General features: G+C 38.0%; 1 protein-coding gene across 4 annotated transcripts; it reads right to left on the bottom strand.

Moving 5' to 3' along the window:
* Positions 1-52: 52 nt before the first annotated feature.
* SLC30A6 (solute carrier family 30 member 6) lies at positions 53-14,772 on the bottom strand. 4 transcript variants are annotated; one of them, XM_090135296.1, is made up of 14 exons: positions 14,469-14,772; positions 13,601-13,687; positions 12,692-12,776; positions 11,729-11,771; positions 10,864-10,929; positions 10,376-10,456; positions 9,136-9,171; positions 7,996-8,090; positions 7,129-7,177; positions 6,165-6,284; positions 5,789-5,891; positions 5,479-5,526; positions 4,838-4,906; positions 53-316 (listed from the first exon to the last, which is right to left on the bottom strand). In XM_090135296.1, exons 1-14 carry the CDS (start codon positions 14,469-14,471, stop codon positions 170-172), a joined length of 1,032 nt encoding a protein of 343 aa, XP_089991422.1. In that variant the 5' UTR covers positions 14,472-14,772; the 3' UTR covers positions 53-169. The 4 variants fall into 4 exon arrangements, with proteins under 4 accessions (XP_089991422.1, XP_031448913.1, XP_089991421.1 ...); XM_031593053.2 differs by lacking the exon at positions 53-316 and adding an exon at positions 352-3,519 and having other exon boundaries at positions 14,469-14,707; XM_090135295.1 differs by lacking the exons at positions 53-316; positions 14,469-14,772 and adding exons at positions 352-3,519; positions 14,201-14,462.
* Between the last annotated feature and the right edge of the window lie 1,168 nt (positions 14,773-15,940).

Raw genomic sequence — 15,940 nt, forward strand, 5'->3', positions numbered from 1 at the left:
TCCTCAAGGTGTATGAAGTTATTAACAAGGGGGAAGGGAACAAACTCAAGAGTCAGAGCTCAACAGGTTTTTAGTTTGGGTTTACACTAGTTACATGTGCTGTAACACAAGCTTTAACTCCTCTTGTAAGTTCATCACAAGAAAAGTAACGATGCACAATCCTCATTCTTCAGCACTTTCTACATTTAGCTACAAGTGAAGCGATCCTAAGCATACGCAGCAAGAACTGGCTAAGGAAGTAACAATGCAGACTGTTCTCTAGGCAGAAATGATGGCAAGAGCGAGTCCTCTTCCTCCTCTCGCTGGAATAGCAATCCTATTGCCAGGAATGAAGACAAAAGAAATTAGCAATTCATAGTCACATTCCATATAACTGTTTTGATTGTGAACACCTAGCAACAAATAAAATAAAATAAAATTAGAAAAGATAAGGCGCAGTAAAAATGCTTTTGATAGAAATATTACAAGACCAATCTACATCGGTAGTAGGCCCAGCAAAAACTACAGTTCAATGAGTAGATGGGTGCCACTTCAGAGTATATCCCATAAACCACATCTATTTCCCTAAGTGAAAGATAACTACAACATTCTGCACACAAATTACCATTTTTTTTCCTTGTCATTCATGGATGACACTGATTTTATTTTCCTCTTATAAAAGGAGACATTTTACTCTCTGTTGATTTAACAAATATTCTGAATTATATTCATTACAATAAAGCAGCTAAAAAGCTGTTCTAATCTCTAAAAGAACCTTTATCATCTGCACATGTGATATATATATATAAACAATCACTCAAAAAAATAATTTTGTTCAAGTGATTATATTGCACTCAGAATTCTGGAATTCCATTCTCCCTTCGCATTTTAAATCAAAGATCAGCTTCATTTTTTATTTATTCTTTAATAAAATGAAGCTTTAACTTTCTACTAAAAACAAGTAGGCATGCAATCAATATAATACAATATATTTCAAATGTCACCAAAAAGGAAAAGTTGCTTATGAAACTGGAGTAAGGAACAATTCTGCAATAGGCCACGTGAGAGTAGTAAATGTAAACATTCTGCTGGCACTATGCTGTTGCAGGTGGTGCAGAGTGCAGCCCAGTTCAGCACCCAGGAGGTACAGGAAATCTGTTGAAGCATTCTGTACTTCTGTGAGTCTCCATGCAGCAATGGCATATCCAATGGACTACGCATAAACACAGAGCAGTGAGAGGATGCTGGTTACAGAGCTAACGCCGACCTCGGAGCGCAGTGATTTTGAAATGATGCTTTCCTGATGGTTACATATTCAAAGACAGCAGTGAAATCATTATTGTTGCTGCAAATAAAGTACAGAGTTAGATCCCCCGTGTGTAACTTACATTACTGTATGCCAGTGGCAGTCTGGACACTACCTTCAGCCTACAAAATCCCAGCAAGGGGCCTCTGTGCAGAATGTCACCTTGCTTTGTTCACAGGAGTGGCACCCTTCTCCATGTGTCAGAGGCAGCAGAGAAAAAACACATATGAAAAAAATAAAAAATCCTCAGCCAATGTTGAGGCCACAGATCTTGAAAATTCAAATGAAGGCAGCTGCTTCTCAACTCAGCTCTACAGGAGAACAAGATCTTTCTCTCTATCGAACTCGTTAGCTTCAGGTAACAAACATTATTAAACTTGGAGTCCCTGAGATACTACAGCTCTCTACCTGGGACAAATGGAGAGACTTTGGATACACAATAATGAGGTGCAAGCCAAGACACAGCACCCTGAGTTGCAAGTGAAACGATACGAATGGGCAACCCATTCCTGAACAGCCAAGAGATGCAGAAGAAAATGCAAAGGAGGTACTGGCTGGGGAATTAAAAGATGTGTACTGCAAGAGAGGACAGAAAAAAAAAAAGCTGATGCATTTCTACAAAGCCTTTCCCTGTCACCATCAGTGCAGAGCAGAAAAAACAAGCAGAGGGAAAATTTTTCTGAGAAAGGCCGTGAAGAAATAGGGCCTTCTATATGCACAGTAGAACAATAATGCAAAAGCAGAGACAGTTGGGCAGTCTTGTTCTCAGCGTGCTCTGAATGTTAAGCACTCCAGCACTGACTGTAAGAACTGACAGTATTCTGGACAGAAACTTAGGCAGAGAAGTAGGTAATCTTTTTCTCCTGAAACTACAGGAAAAATACAAAGAGGCAAAATACAAAGTCACAATCAAATCGGAGAACACTTTCCATAGTGAAAAATGAAATACTGGCTTCAGAAACAAAACAGACATCTGTTCTGTATCTTAAACAGGGTTAACTGTAAAAAAGAGGTGCTTGTAAAATCTTAAGTTTGAAATCCTTTATTTCCCAGTATATTGCTTATTCTGAAATTATATCAAAAAGAAATATCAGAGATGGATGTGGAAAACTTACATCTAGAAAATGGTTGCTGAGCCATCTGAGTTTCTATAAAGGCATCAACAAAAGTGTTAAAAACTATGCCTCATAAAATTAATTAGAATCTGAAATGCCAGATTGTCCTTACAATGGCCACGATATGAGTACTGATGGACTTCTGCAACCCTGGAAAAACTAATTGTGACTTTGCCAAAATGTGGCTTAATATAGCAATCAAAACATCCTCAAAAACAGAGTCTTGCACATCTGCGGTTTCCTTTTCTCTCAACCATTCAGCACTCAGTAAGCTGTTCTCATTAGTTAAAAGCATTACTTAGTCACAAATTTACTTTCTTATGTAGTTGTGCTGTAATCTTGATACATTCTTGGGGAAAAAAAGGAGAGTGAGTAGAAAGCCGAATAAAAGTAGACGCTATAAAAACTACCTGTAAAGTATCTAAGTCTGGAAAACATTTGTGGCATTACACAGGCTACTGTTAACATAAAGAAAAAAAAAGCAATTTAACCATTTCACAAATATGAACAATGCACTTGTTCCCAGCCATTTAGAATGCTCTGACATTCCAAATGTTCATAAAAATTGGGTAATAAAATAATTAAGTCAATACCCTTAAGTACAATAAATAATGCTGTTTATTATGGTCGGGATTGACCACGAATGTTTGTTCCATATCTGCTTGGGACATTTGTAAACCCAGTTCTGAATCCTTGAGTCGCTCCCATTCCCGGTATTCCAAATCCTTGATTGAGTACACTGTTGTAAGGTGTGGATCCATGATTAAGGCCTAATCCATAGGGCCTTGTTTGAGTGTTTAAAAGGATAACTGGATTCACATTTTTGCCTGGTGTATTGAAAGAAAATTCTGGTGGCGGGCTGCTGGGCTTTGCTGGAGTAGATGTAATAGGGTTCAAGTTGTCAGCAGCTTTCAAAGACGGCATTGTAATAACATGATGATCCGAAAGGTTCAGCATATTGTTTGCAATAGGCACAGATGATAAGGTAGGTCTGATCCAGTCATCTTTGAAAATCTGAACAGTCAAGGTTGAGACCAATGTGTATAATCTGTTAGTGACATGGGCAAGTACCATTTGCTCATTCGCATCTCTTCGAATTCGGACATGTACTGATCCAGCCTAAAAAACCAATAAGAATAAGTTGGTGATAACTGTCACCTTCATAAGATTCTCCACATGCATTCAAGAAGAAGCAAAGTTAGCATGCAGAGAATCACACAAAGACCTTTCTCAATGGAGATTACTGACTAAACTGGGAAGCATATCCAAGAATTCCATTACAAGAACAGATTTTGATCTTTGCTAATGTGTTGACCTCAAGAACAACATCAAGATCCTTATGCAGGAAAAGTTGAGTCTTCAAACTGAACTATAAAATACAACATGAGATGGCACGAAAACAAAAGGCAATAACAAAAAATGCCCAAGCAAAGAAGCAAGCACAGAAATTTCAATATCACACTCAAGAAAACGTATCATCACTAAGCTGCTGGAGCAGACAGAAGACAAAGTCAACAAAGTGCATGGCAGATGCTCAAAATGAAACCACTAGCAAGAATAAAGGAAAGGCACTGCCCCTCAGGGAACTCAGACTGACTTTCTCCTTAAAGCGTACATGTCTGTGAGCTATCCCTGCCTACCTCTCAGTAATGCTGCATTGCTCACCTTGAACTACTAATGAAAAAGTACACAAAATGAACCCCTCACATCCTTTTTCAGTTCATACTTAATAAAAGATGGTTCACAGCCACTGCTAGTTTGGGGTATTTTTATGTCAGATGGAGCAGTTTAGAGTGTACCCAGATCTCTGGAATCTACTGCAATCTGGAAGGTGCCAGTAGAAAATGTACAAGCAAAGGTCTGACCAAGCCCTTCTCCCTCCAAAAAGTAGCTTAATGGAAGGATTAAGAAGTAGAAATAATAAGAAGAAATCTAACGGTCCTAATTTTCTGTCTGTCACAACATCAATTCAAGAATAACTGAGTTGTTCATGATCATTCTAGATCACTAAAAAGGCTTTCTTTCTTTCAGTAGAACATCAGTGTACATCTGTAGTTGTGTTGCACTTTTTTTTCCTATTACATATAAATGCTGATATTTTGTACATAGAGGACTACAGGTTTTTTCTCCTCATAGAGAGGTTTTACACTAACACATTTTGAAAAATGTCTTTACTATTGTGTGGAGTGCCAAAATATAGGATAAGGTCTGAAATGCTTTAATTCAGAGCTGCTACATACACGAATAGTATTAACCAACAATGCTTTAAAAAACATAAGATGGGAGAAAATAAGTTAGTTTTTTTTTTTTTTATAGATCACAGAAAAAGACTGAGCATTGACTCAATGCATTTTTCTTTTTTCTTTAAAATAAATATCTTACTACTTTTATTTAAATAAATACACTTTTTTTTAAAGACAATAAAGACATCACTTACCAAAGTGCCAAAACCTAATGTCCAAAAATGCTCATTTCGAACTTCCAAGACACCATCCAAAGTTGAAACCTAATTTTCCACAAATATCCAGAAATGTGAGAAGTTAGAAATGTTCAGATCTTCTTAGAATATTTAGAATACTTATTCACACAGCTGAACACCATTAATGAAACAGCTTCCAGACTACAAAATGGAATAGATCTGTTAATTGTAACATAAACATTTATCTACCACTTTCTCTAAACATCCAAATCCATCAGAAAAGTAGATATAAGTAGCTCAGCTTAGAGTAGCTCTCACTGTGAAACAGAAACATCGTCTAAACCTGATATGCTGTCTGTAAACAGCATTCTTTACTCCTCTTTCCCTCAACTTACATTGGTAAGCCTCTTCCACAGTAGGTTAAAACTTAGAAGAATCAACTGACCAACTACACACACTGCTAGAAAAGGCAAGTGCCAGATACCTCTGTGACACTATTTGTCTTAGATAATAAACTCCATATATTCTACATTCAGAAAAAAAAATTTAAGAAATCCCTGAGGGATCATCTTGGATTAGTCATAAAAACTCTTTATACTCCTGAATGCTTACTTAACACTGGCTGTGCATGACATGCCATGTATTATACACTGACTTACCTCTCTAAGAAGTTTATCCAACTGGCCAAACACATGTGGTGGGGTTGTCTTGAAAAGAAAAAAAAAAGTCACACTAAAGATTAACTGGCTCTGATTCAATAACAGAGCCTTTAAAACTAGTATACCTACACAAGACCAATGATATGACACAATATGTTCTTATTATTTCATGCTGAACACTCTACTGTCAGTACTCTGGCCCTTTATCAAACATTCCTCTTGGAACATTTCCCATTTACAACCTTAAAACAGATAAGGACGTTTAACAAAACTGAAATCCCCCCCAAATTCCTTTGCAATATTGCCTTACCTGTAGCAGTACTTTCCCACTGTAGACACTCATGGGGTACATTGTACCAAATGTCATCAAAGCTATTGCTATAGCTGATGCTGTGTCTACAGCATAGTAATTGCTGAAGAAGAAAAAAAAATAAGGGAAAAAGGGGAGTGCTATTATTGAAAGGCATGAGGACTTTAAAAGAAAGAAAAAATATCAGGAGAAACTACGTACAAATTGAGAAGATTTTAACTATGTATCTTTGAGAAATGGCAAATACATTAATGCAACTGCAAATTCATTCATACATAATACAGCTTTTGACAAGAACAGTCTTTTCACATAAGAAAAAGCAACTTCCCACAGAACGAATATAAAATGAATTTCATTAAACAACAACTATACATACTTGATTTCAATGAGCATATACGTAATGCAAAGAGCTAGAGCTCCAGCAATATCAATCAAGACAAAAGGGTTCATCCGTGGTAGAAAGATGCTACTCAGTCCTGGGATGATTCCACAAATACTGAAACAAAACCAAACAAGCAGTTGTTAGCTAGTTGTTCATTACTACTTCCTAACTACAAAAACCATAAGAGTTAGACCCACTACTTCAGAATGTGGCACCCTGCAGTCACAGCAAACGATACCTCCAAGAACCCTAAAAGCCCTTCTAACTCTGCTCATACTTAACATTTTACAATAGTTTGACATTCAGATTTTCGTATCAACAGCGTAAGTACTCAAAAAGGTAAGTATAACTAAAAGTAAACACTTTGATACTTGACAAAAATATCTGAAAATGATTTTGTCTTGCATTCAGGTAACAGTACAGCAGGAGAGTTAAAAGCTAAAATGAATAAGAAACTTTGAATCAGTGCCTGGAAGACACAGGCTCTCCAGTTTTCTGCTGGATAGGTGAGGAGATTCCATAGCCAGTTTCACATATTACACTTAAACTGCAATCATTCCAGCTGCTTGCTTATTATACAGAGTAACTAAAAAAAAAAAAAAAAAAATCACTCTAAGATATATTGACCAGATAGATAATAGCTGTTGAGAAACACAATTCAGGTCTGTACCAAACAAAGCTAGTTTACCTCACCCCTTCCAAGCAGAATTATATACAATGTACTGAATGCATTCAAAAGGAAGGTTATACAGAAAGATGTATTCCTATGAGATTGACACATCTTGGAAATATGAAAGATAATGCTTTGGCTGGAGTCCACACGTTGGATCAGTAAATAACGCTGCTTTAAAAACCTCTAAAACGCAACAGCTCATCTCAGCATCTTTCAAAATTGCTATTATGCACAAAAACAACACTGCTTCCCAGAAGTTAGCTGCTAAAAAAAACAGAGCTTTACCTTCTACTGAGATCTGCAACGTGCTCCTGAAGCCAGCTCGTGCTTGCAGCTTCAAAAGAAAGTTAATGAAATGACTACAAGTAAAGTAATCCATTTTAGAAAATACTTCAAGTTTTATTTTAAGGGAAGAACCCATTACACTGTGAATAAATAAATGCATCTCAGCAGAATCACTGTCACATTAACAACACAAAGTCTGGCTTTTCTAGGCAGTAAGTAAAATGCTTGTTTCATGTAACAACCTGAACTGACTAAATACAAACATAATTTCAGGTTACGTTCAACGTAGTTATCTCCACATTACATAAAGTATAATGCATACATAGCAATTATAACTACATAATTTACACAAAATTACATTCACTGAAATGAAGCATTGTGTATGGCAAAATATACAGAAAAGCATGGAAAAAACAATTTCTCCCACTTGATTAGTATTCAAAATACTCAGTGTCTCAGCAGCTAGTGAGAGTGTCTGCAAGATTATTTCACAGTGGAAAAGTGGGAGGTAAAAGTACTGTTAAGAAGAAATTACTATAATCATCTATTTTCAATCCATGAATAAATCAATAAAATGTTTTAAAAGTAAAATTTGAAATATGACCTTGAGTTTACAAGATAAAAAATAAAGGGTGCTTCAGTATTATGGCGATACTCAGTTTTCAGCAACAGCTACATAGAAATTCTGAGAGCCACATAAGCAAATCAGTGATGAAATCTGGAATGCAATTCTGAACTGCATTAAGCTCAGAAGTAATAGTAACGTGGACCAGGTAGGCTAAGGAAGTTAACCAGACAAGTTATTCTGTCATAAAAAAAGAAACATTGAAACCTTTTCTTAATTCTTAGTATATTTTAATCACATACCTTCAGAGACATAAGCAAAAGGCTTATTCCTCACAGAAAGCATTGTAAATAAGTTGAAAAAAAGAGCCACAAAAGTACCAACTAGCAGTCGCCCCCTAAGGAAAGAAAAAAAAAGATAGCTATTTCATATTATCAACAATATGCATGAAATAAGCTGTAATTACTGCTAACAGTGTCATACCCACTTCTCTTAGCAGCTTTCATTGAAATCAAAAGTGAAAGTAAGATAAGTTACCATACTGTCTAATAACTGACAGCATATTAGCATTCCAGGAGGAAAAAATGAAATCTCTAAATATCATGCATTAACATTATCACAACACACTGAACACAATGTTCATAATGTTGAGTAATTGCACACGTGTGTATGTACACATGCACATATACACATATACACACGTATACATATGTATAACTGCAGTTGTATATTTACACACACTGTCCTTTGAAGTTTAATAAATATATTGTTCCTTTAGCAGAAATAATATTTGTTTTCCTACAGAAAGGGCACAATGCCCCTACTCTTTACTAGAACTATTATTTCATCACATCTTCCACCCTTTCTTTTCCCTTTCCCATGTTCTTTGCAGTCATCACCGTCTTTGTAATAAATCCAGTTCCCTAATGATTACAGCATCTTTCCCTCCAACATACCAGGCCTCCTAATGCATGATTTAGCAAGAGGCAGCAGATACTACAACACTTTGCAAACTATAAATGCACTGAGGCCAGTCAGCAGACTTGTATGCTCACACAGAGTCTTTCCTACAATGTGAGCACAAACCTGGCTTCCTCTTCTGCACCCCAGCTTCCAAATATCAAAAAAAAAAAAAAAAGCCACATTAACTGCCTACCTCTAATAAAATTTTGTAAAATTATAGGGAGACAAAGAACAATCAATAGCAAATGCCTAATGTCTTCCCTTAAATGAGGTCTGGGGAGGGGAGGAGCCAGGATGCACCTCTTCCAGTCACTCAGATGTATTATAAGCACCTAAGCTCGCCCTGGGTTGGCCCTGCCTTCCTACCAGGTGCTCAAGCACTGGTTCAGGCCATGACTCAGCATTTCTGCTACAACATGCCAGACTAAGAATTAGGAATACAAAGGGAATCGTATTCATATATCAAAATAATTTCTTACGTGTGTATCTCAGGCTGTTCCAGAAATCGCTCTGCACTACAAAAACAATGGAAAATTTGAGTTACATTGTACAATAAAGACTTGACAACTGAAGCATACTTATGTTCTGAAAAAATAGCTGCCATCCATACACAAAACTAACAGATATAATATTGGGAAAAACAAATTACTTAAGCAAGCACATCCGTTTTTGAAATTATGAAAATATGTATCACTGAGATGAAGCAGGATAGATTCTTTCCAATTATTTCCACACTGTGCCATGTACACAACAGCTATCATAGGCATTGTCTACACATTAAAAAGATGCTTGTAAATGAACATGTCAGAAAATACTGCTACTCTCTCCACTGTTACTACAGGTAATCAGAACAAAGAGAGTTTGAAATCCCTGACAGCTTCTCACTAAGTAAGGTCAAATAAAGCAGGCATTCTGTGGTGGGGATACAAAGTTGTTGTGTTTTTATCCACCAGTGAGATAAGAAATAACCTTCAGCTGTAACAAAGAAAAACCTAGGATAAGTTTTGGGAATTTCCTAAAATCAGTGCCAGAAAAGTTGGAGGCTTTCATGGTGTCTCATTATTAAAATCTGTTCCAGTGCATTTTGGGACAAGAGATCAACTAACATTGTAACATTTCTGCGTTGTTAATACACACCTTGACAGAGAAAATAAAACCTTCCAAAAGGAAAAAGGAAGATAAGTCGCCTCCATTCTATGTGTCAACAAAAGCCTTTTCATTTTTTAAGAATTAAATAATTTTTGAGGCTAAACACCTGAAACACCACCTACACCTGGAACCTCTTGTACATCAAATTAAAGCTAAAGCAAATTTTGTGGGATTGATGAAATTGCTAGCTTAAACATACAGATCCTTAACATATTAAGAAGTTGCTTCACTTCATGGTGCAACTTACAGAAAAAAGTTTTCTTTAGTAATTAACTTAATGAGTCAAGATGCATAGGGAGACACATTACATCAAATTCCTAACAGTGCTTGGAAAATATCATTCCTAAAAACACAGTCTTTTCCCTGACAGTTGTTAAATTCCAATTACCAGTTCCTATCATTTTAAAGTCCCCATGCAGAGTAATCAATATAAATTAGAGATTAGGTTTACCAATATTTTTTCTACAATTTATCACTACAGATAGCATTTGTAGAATGCATATGCTTTTGCTCAAAGTGGACTATCTTCTTATACAAGAAAAATCAAAAGAAAAACGAACAGATCCCTACCTTTCTTTCAGTATAAAAAGAGCACCAAGCTGCGCCAGAACCGTAGAAGCAAATACAGCTAGAACTTCAAACCTCTCAAACCTGAAATTTAAGAATTAAGTTATAGAACTTTCAGCAACTCACTGAATGCATTGCAGTCTGTAGAGAAGCAAGTGGAATAGACCTACTACTTCTAATTCTTTCAAGTGGAGATAGAGGAGAAGAAACCGGAAACAATTATTAATTAAGCCAGAATTCCAATTACCACAAACAAACCTTTTTCTGACAGAAGAAAGACTACAATTTCCAGCTTAAAGTTACACATTTCTTAGTTCTTTTTCTTGTTTCTTCCCTTTCCTCTCCTCCTGTATACTGTGCCTGTTCTTTAGAGAACCAGTCTTTACACATATCAGTTCTCTGTGGTGGCTGTTACAGAACATAAGCAAGGATATTCAACAATGAATCAAATGCTGTATTATCAAACACTGAATCTTGTTAACAGTACTCACCCAAATGAATAGACTGGACTGGGTTTCTTCACCATTACCCAGTAGCTTATTAGACATGTTATCAAACTGAAGAAAAAAAAAAGGGGGGGGGAGAATTAGACTCTAATAAACAAGTATGGCCTTCACAAACTCCAAAGTATACACACATACGCTTCAGCCATCAGAACTGAATTATCAAATGTAACATTTTACCATGAACTCAACCCTTCCATCACTATCCCAATGAGGTTTCCAGTGAATCCAGAAAAGACTGTTTGGAAACAGAAGGGATGTTGCAAAGACATCTAAGCTGTCCCCAGAAAATGGACAGCAAAGAACCATACAGGCAGCCAGTCAAAATGCTTATATCAAGAGACAGCCAACATCATACTTACAACATGCTGCACTTTCAAAGGCTACCATCAACATCCAATGCAGAACATCGCTCAGCCTAAATCAAGTTTGTCACAACCCCAAATATAATGCATTTTCCACTGACATCTTGATAGGCACAAATAGTGTTTATTTTGCATGCAAACTGAGTTCCTCTGAAGGGCTACCAGAGGCAACGTGAGGTCAGACCTGAATCTGTCTAACAGAGAAAGGTATTTTAAGAAAATCTTCTTTATATTGTCTGATATCACACTTACAAATGAAGAGTACAAAGCAAAAGTTTAAGAAATTAACAAAGGAATCTGATCGTTGTCAACACAGCTATAGCATTTCTCATCTATTTATTGTGATGTACAATTTTACATTCATTTAAACCAGCTGGTGTTCCATCACTGGTGATTCACTGGTTTGTGTTTGTAAATGCATTTTCTATGTAAATAAATAAACAAAACCAGGCACAAATGAACTGTAAGATTAAATGGAAAAAACTCACCTGAAAAGATCAAAGATTGTCAAATACGTGTAAGCAGTTAAAGCTGCAAAAAAAGCAAATATTTAAATCTTAATTTTTCAGTCACTTGTATTCTTCTGCTAAATCCCTCTACTGCATCTCTATGCCATTTTCTATTTAAACAAATGATCTCTGCTGATACTGCAGAGTACTCTCTTTTTTGTATGTGCATGTAATATGAATGTTTTGAAAACACCAGCATCTCTCACTTCATGAACAGGTTGATTTTGGCCATCCAAATTCTACTAAATGCCCAGCTACATGAAGTATTCAGCTACCAGGAATAAATAGTTGCAACTAAGGTCTTAAACACAGAGAAGTTGGGAGACCTTCTTGTAATGCACTTCACCAAAGCAAGAGATCTCTTACATACATTACTACAGGAAAAAGTAGGTTCACTAGTTTTGCTTCTCTAACTCATCTAAAATAGCAAGAAAACTTATGTCACAAACTGAAAATATGGGGCATTCTACTTTCAGTACTGCTGATAGAGAGCATCTTGGAGCCCCTGTACAAAAACAGGTAAAATACAAAGCTTTTAAAAGAGGCATTCCTGAAATTAGAGAATGTTTTTGCCACATTACAGCTGCCTTCAACCAACTGCAAATGAGGAGCTCTCCATGTTGCCAGTATTACTTCTCTAAGTAACAGCTTAGCTTTGAGGACTAATTTAGAATTCTGTTTTTTGTAGTCTTACAGTAAGAGGATGCTACATGGAAAAAAAAAAAACAAGAAGTCTGGAAATCCTTGCACACCCCTCTGCAAGAAATGCTTCCACAACAACCATGGCAAATGAAAAGGAGGCACCTTCCAAACCTGGCTTCTCAGTCACTCAACTCCTTTACAGCTCCTTGCAGAGCTTTGATTTGTAGTACTCTGGAGCTTCATGAGTGCAGAAACACAGTGTAGCTGTTAGAAAAGTTTCATTGCAAGAGAGCCACCTACCTATGCTGTTTGTAGAGCTGCACCACATTAGCAGGAAGCCAATACATATTAAATTTATAGCACCAAACAGCAAGATCTTCCAGGACTGTTGAGGAGAATAAACATGTAAATTTTGGAAGATGTAAAATACAAGACAAAAATATACCTATCATATTAAAAAAAAAACAAAAACACAATACTGTAGCATTTCATCATGCAAGCAGAACTCTGTTTCTCCCAGAAACATACAACTGACTTTAGGGCAACAATCTCACATGCTAGTTTAATTTTACAGATTGTCCCCAAAGTCATTTTCAAACAGCATTATGTACTACACTTAAAATATTTTTTTTTTATCTGAAAAAACACCCCTTCACAGCATTTGCATCTAATTGTAGCACATTTCTACCTGATTTTTCAAGACAGAACTGTGACAGCTTTCTATTTCCTACCCTCAGTTCTGAGGGAAAATTACAGTCAAAAGACCTAAGCAGGTTCCATTCTTTATGCTAGAAATTTGGTCCCAAGAACACCCATGCAGCTTCAGCTTACAGTTCTACCTAATGCATTAAACATAAGCACAGTTCTGGGGAAAACTAATTATCAGGGACAGGCCACAGAACTCAAACTTCACAGAAAGTTCAACTCAATTTAAGAATAGAAAAGCATCCTTACTATTCATAGCACTAATAATCATGCAGTATCTGTATACTTTGGCATACAAGCGTATTTATAGCAAACAGCATTACTGTGATAATCTTACTGTCTAATGCATAAGCTCACTGTGAAACTAAATTTAAAAAATAATCACTTTTTAAAAGTACAGCTATATTTTTTTAATATACTTCCCATAATTTGCTTAAATTAATAGCATATCTCAACTTATCACGACTAATATCTTTATTATTTATTTCCAAAAGAAATACTCACCCTTCTATCTGCTGCAACCAGCCTAAATTCATGTGTTAACTTTCCAACCAATGACCTCTGTGATTTGCGGAACAGATGTATTGTCCCCTTAAAAAAGTTAAAGTTTAATGAAATATTTTACCCAAACCCTGGTTTAAATTAAAAAAAAGAAAAAAAAAAAGTGAACTATTTCCACAACAAAAGCTCATTCCAATTTGTTGATAAAATTAACATTAAATTCAACAGTACCTCTCAATAACAGTTTTGTTTATAACAATACACGTCCTGTTACTACAAAACGATGACTGACTTCACGTTGACACAGACCAGAATTCACGACAGGAGAGGCGCTTCCAAGCCGGTTACCTAACCACACACAATCAGCTTACAGACACACCTGTCAACACAGCTGTGTTTCACGCCGCTCTCAGTATCTGCAGGCACACCCACGTTTTGTTCGGTACCACGAGTATCAAGCAGTATCACAGACTGCAAACGTACGCTCCCCGGGGCAAAAGCCCAGCACTTACTGTCCTCTCTCCGGGCAAATCGTTCCCGAGCCCTCCCCAGCACACCAAGGATCACCCCCACCTGCCGCCCTGGCGGCCCCGGAGAAGCCACCTGCGGCGGGGACGCTCCGGCCCGTGCCCATGGAGATCCGACCCGACGCAGCGGGGCGGACCCGGGCGGCCACGTCACCGCGGGCCCGGCGGGGCTGCCCCGGGAGCGGGACGGGAGAGAGGCGCCGCAAGAGGTGCTGAGAGACGACGCGCTCCGGGCTCGGAGCCGGAACCCCCCCGGCCTGCCCGGGAGCGGCGGCCCAGCCCCTTCAGCATCCCGCTGCGACCCGCGGCGCCCGTCCCGTCTCTCCGTGACGCGTCCAGCTCACCATAGTACTCCCCGCACCGGAAGAGACGGCGCCATGCGAGGCCGGAAGAGGCGGAGGGGGCTTCCGTCGCTGTGGTAACGAGCGGACCCTTACAGGCGGGCGCGGAACCGGAAGTGACGTATAACGGCAGCGCCGCCTGGGCGCGGCACGAGCTCCTCACGTGCCCGAGCCGCTCCGTCCCTTCGACCGTCGGCGCCACTTTCGCTGCGGGGAACCGCGCTCCACGGCGACTTCAAAGTGGGCGGGCAGCTTTGTTTCTCCGCCCCCTCGCTCAGTTAATGCTCCGAACGAAAATATACCTAAAGCCGGCATAGGCGATATTTTTTTTATGACGGGTCGTGGAGTTAAAAACCGCAAATTCGTAGCCCCAAAAACGATTGGGGTGACACTGCGGATGTATGGTACACACCACAGAAACTTGTTTGCTAATTGTGAGAAACTGCGTGTCACACAACTCAGAAGATACACACAGCACCTACTGGCACAGCAGATACCAGCATTTTTTTACACATAACAGAACCAACGGCCTGCCATGATATTGCACAGCTAAGGCAAGTTTGAGGCCTTTTAGAAATCAGTGAGATCTGACAATGATAACGTTACAGTGTAAGAACATATTTTGCCTACAACATACATTCACAGAAATAAAAACAGACCTTAACAATATTTGGGTGAAACAACACACTTAGCTTGTGAGAGCAGTCCCAGCTTTCTTAAACTCCCACTGCCTTTTTCTCTTGCTACACCACAGCACCTGCAACAAATCATTTACATGAGCTGTGGTGAATTTTCGTTAAATTCCAAGTAATATTTTCTCCATTACTATTACACAATGAAAAATGACTTACAGAGGGTTGCGTAACTCTTGCCTGTTCCCAAGCCACACGTGCTCTTGCAGAAAAAAATACTGGATTTCACAGTTGATAAACTATTTGGAAACTTCCTGAAATAGCATCAGTGAAAAAAAATATATAATTTTTTTCCCCTTACATTTTCTGGCAACCCTAAGGCATTGAGATACAGAAACAAACAGATTTCCATCTGCAATGTCTGCATCTGATAATAGGCATTGAGTCTCGTCTCACACTATCTTGGCTAGAATGAGAGAAGATTCATCTTTTAATGAGTCTGGCACACTTAGATCAGGATACACTGCCAAGTCCACAATCTCTGTAGATCCCAATATAGCAAGTACTAGGATATTGTTTTCAGCTTCTTGGCTCTTCATTAAGTTTAACTATGCACCTTCTCTCAAAGAATCAGAGTCTGGATATTTGTAACCTCTATGCATTTTGAAGCAAAGTAAATTGGTGCAAATTGCTGTTTTCAGGACTGTTCACCATGATGACCACAATTAGTGTAACAGCTCCTATTTTCCACTGTGATTTAGCAAGAGTAGGATAAGCATATTTTCAGTAAATTAATGTCGGAAGCAGCCCTTGCTTACATCAGAAAGCAAATGAGGTATTTAC

Source organism: Phasianus colchicus, chromosome 2 (genome assembly GCF_987193195.1).
Source record: "Phasianus colchicus chromosome 2, bPhaCol1.hap1.1, whole genome shotgun sequence".
In the NCBI taxonomy this organism is placed as follows: domain Eukaryota; kingdom Metazoa; phylum Chordata; class Aves; order Galliformes; family Phasianidae; genus Phasianus; species Phasianus colchicus.

Bases quoted from the DNA above. Each gene is read 5' to 3' on its own strand.
- SLC30A6 (XM_031593053.2), bottom strand. The intron at 10,930-11,728 runs GTGAGTTTTTTC...TTTTTTCTTCAG, and splicing joins ACAATCTTTGATCTTTTCAG to TTTGATAACATGTCTAATAA. The intron at 9,172-10,375 runs GTAGGGATCTGT...TTGTTTTTGTAG, and splicing joins CTTTTTATACTGAAAGAAAG to TGCAGAGCGATTTCTGGAAC.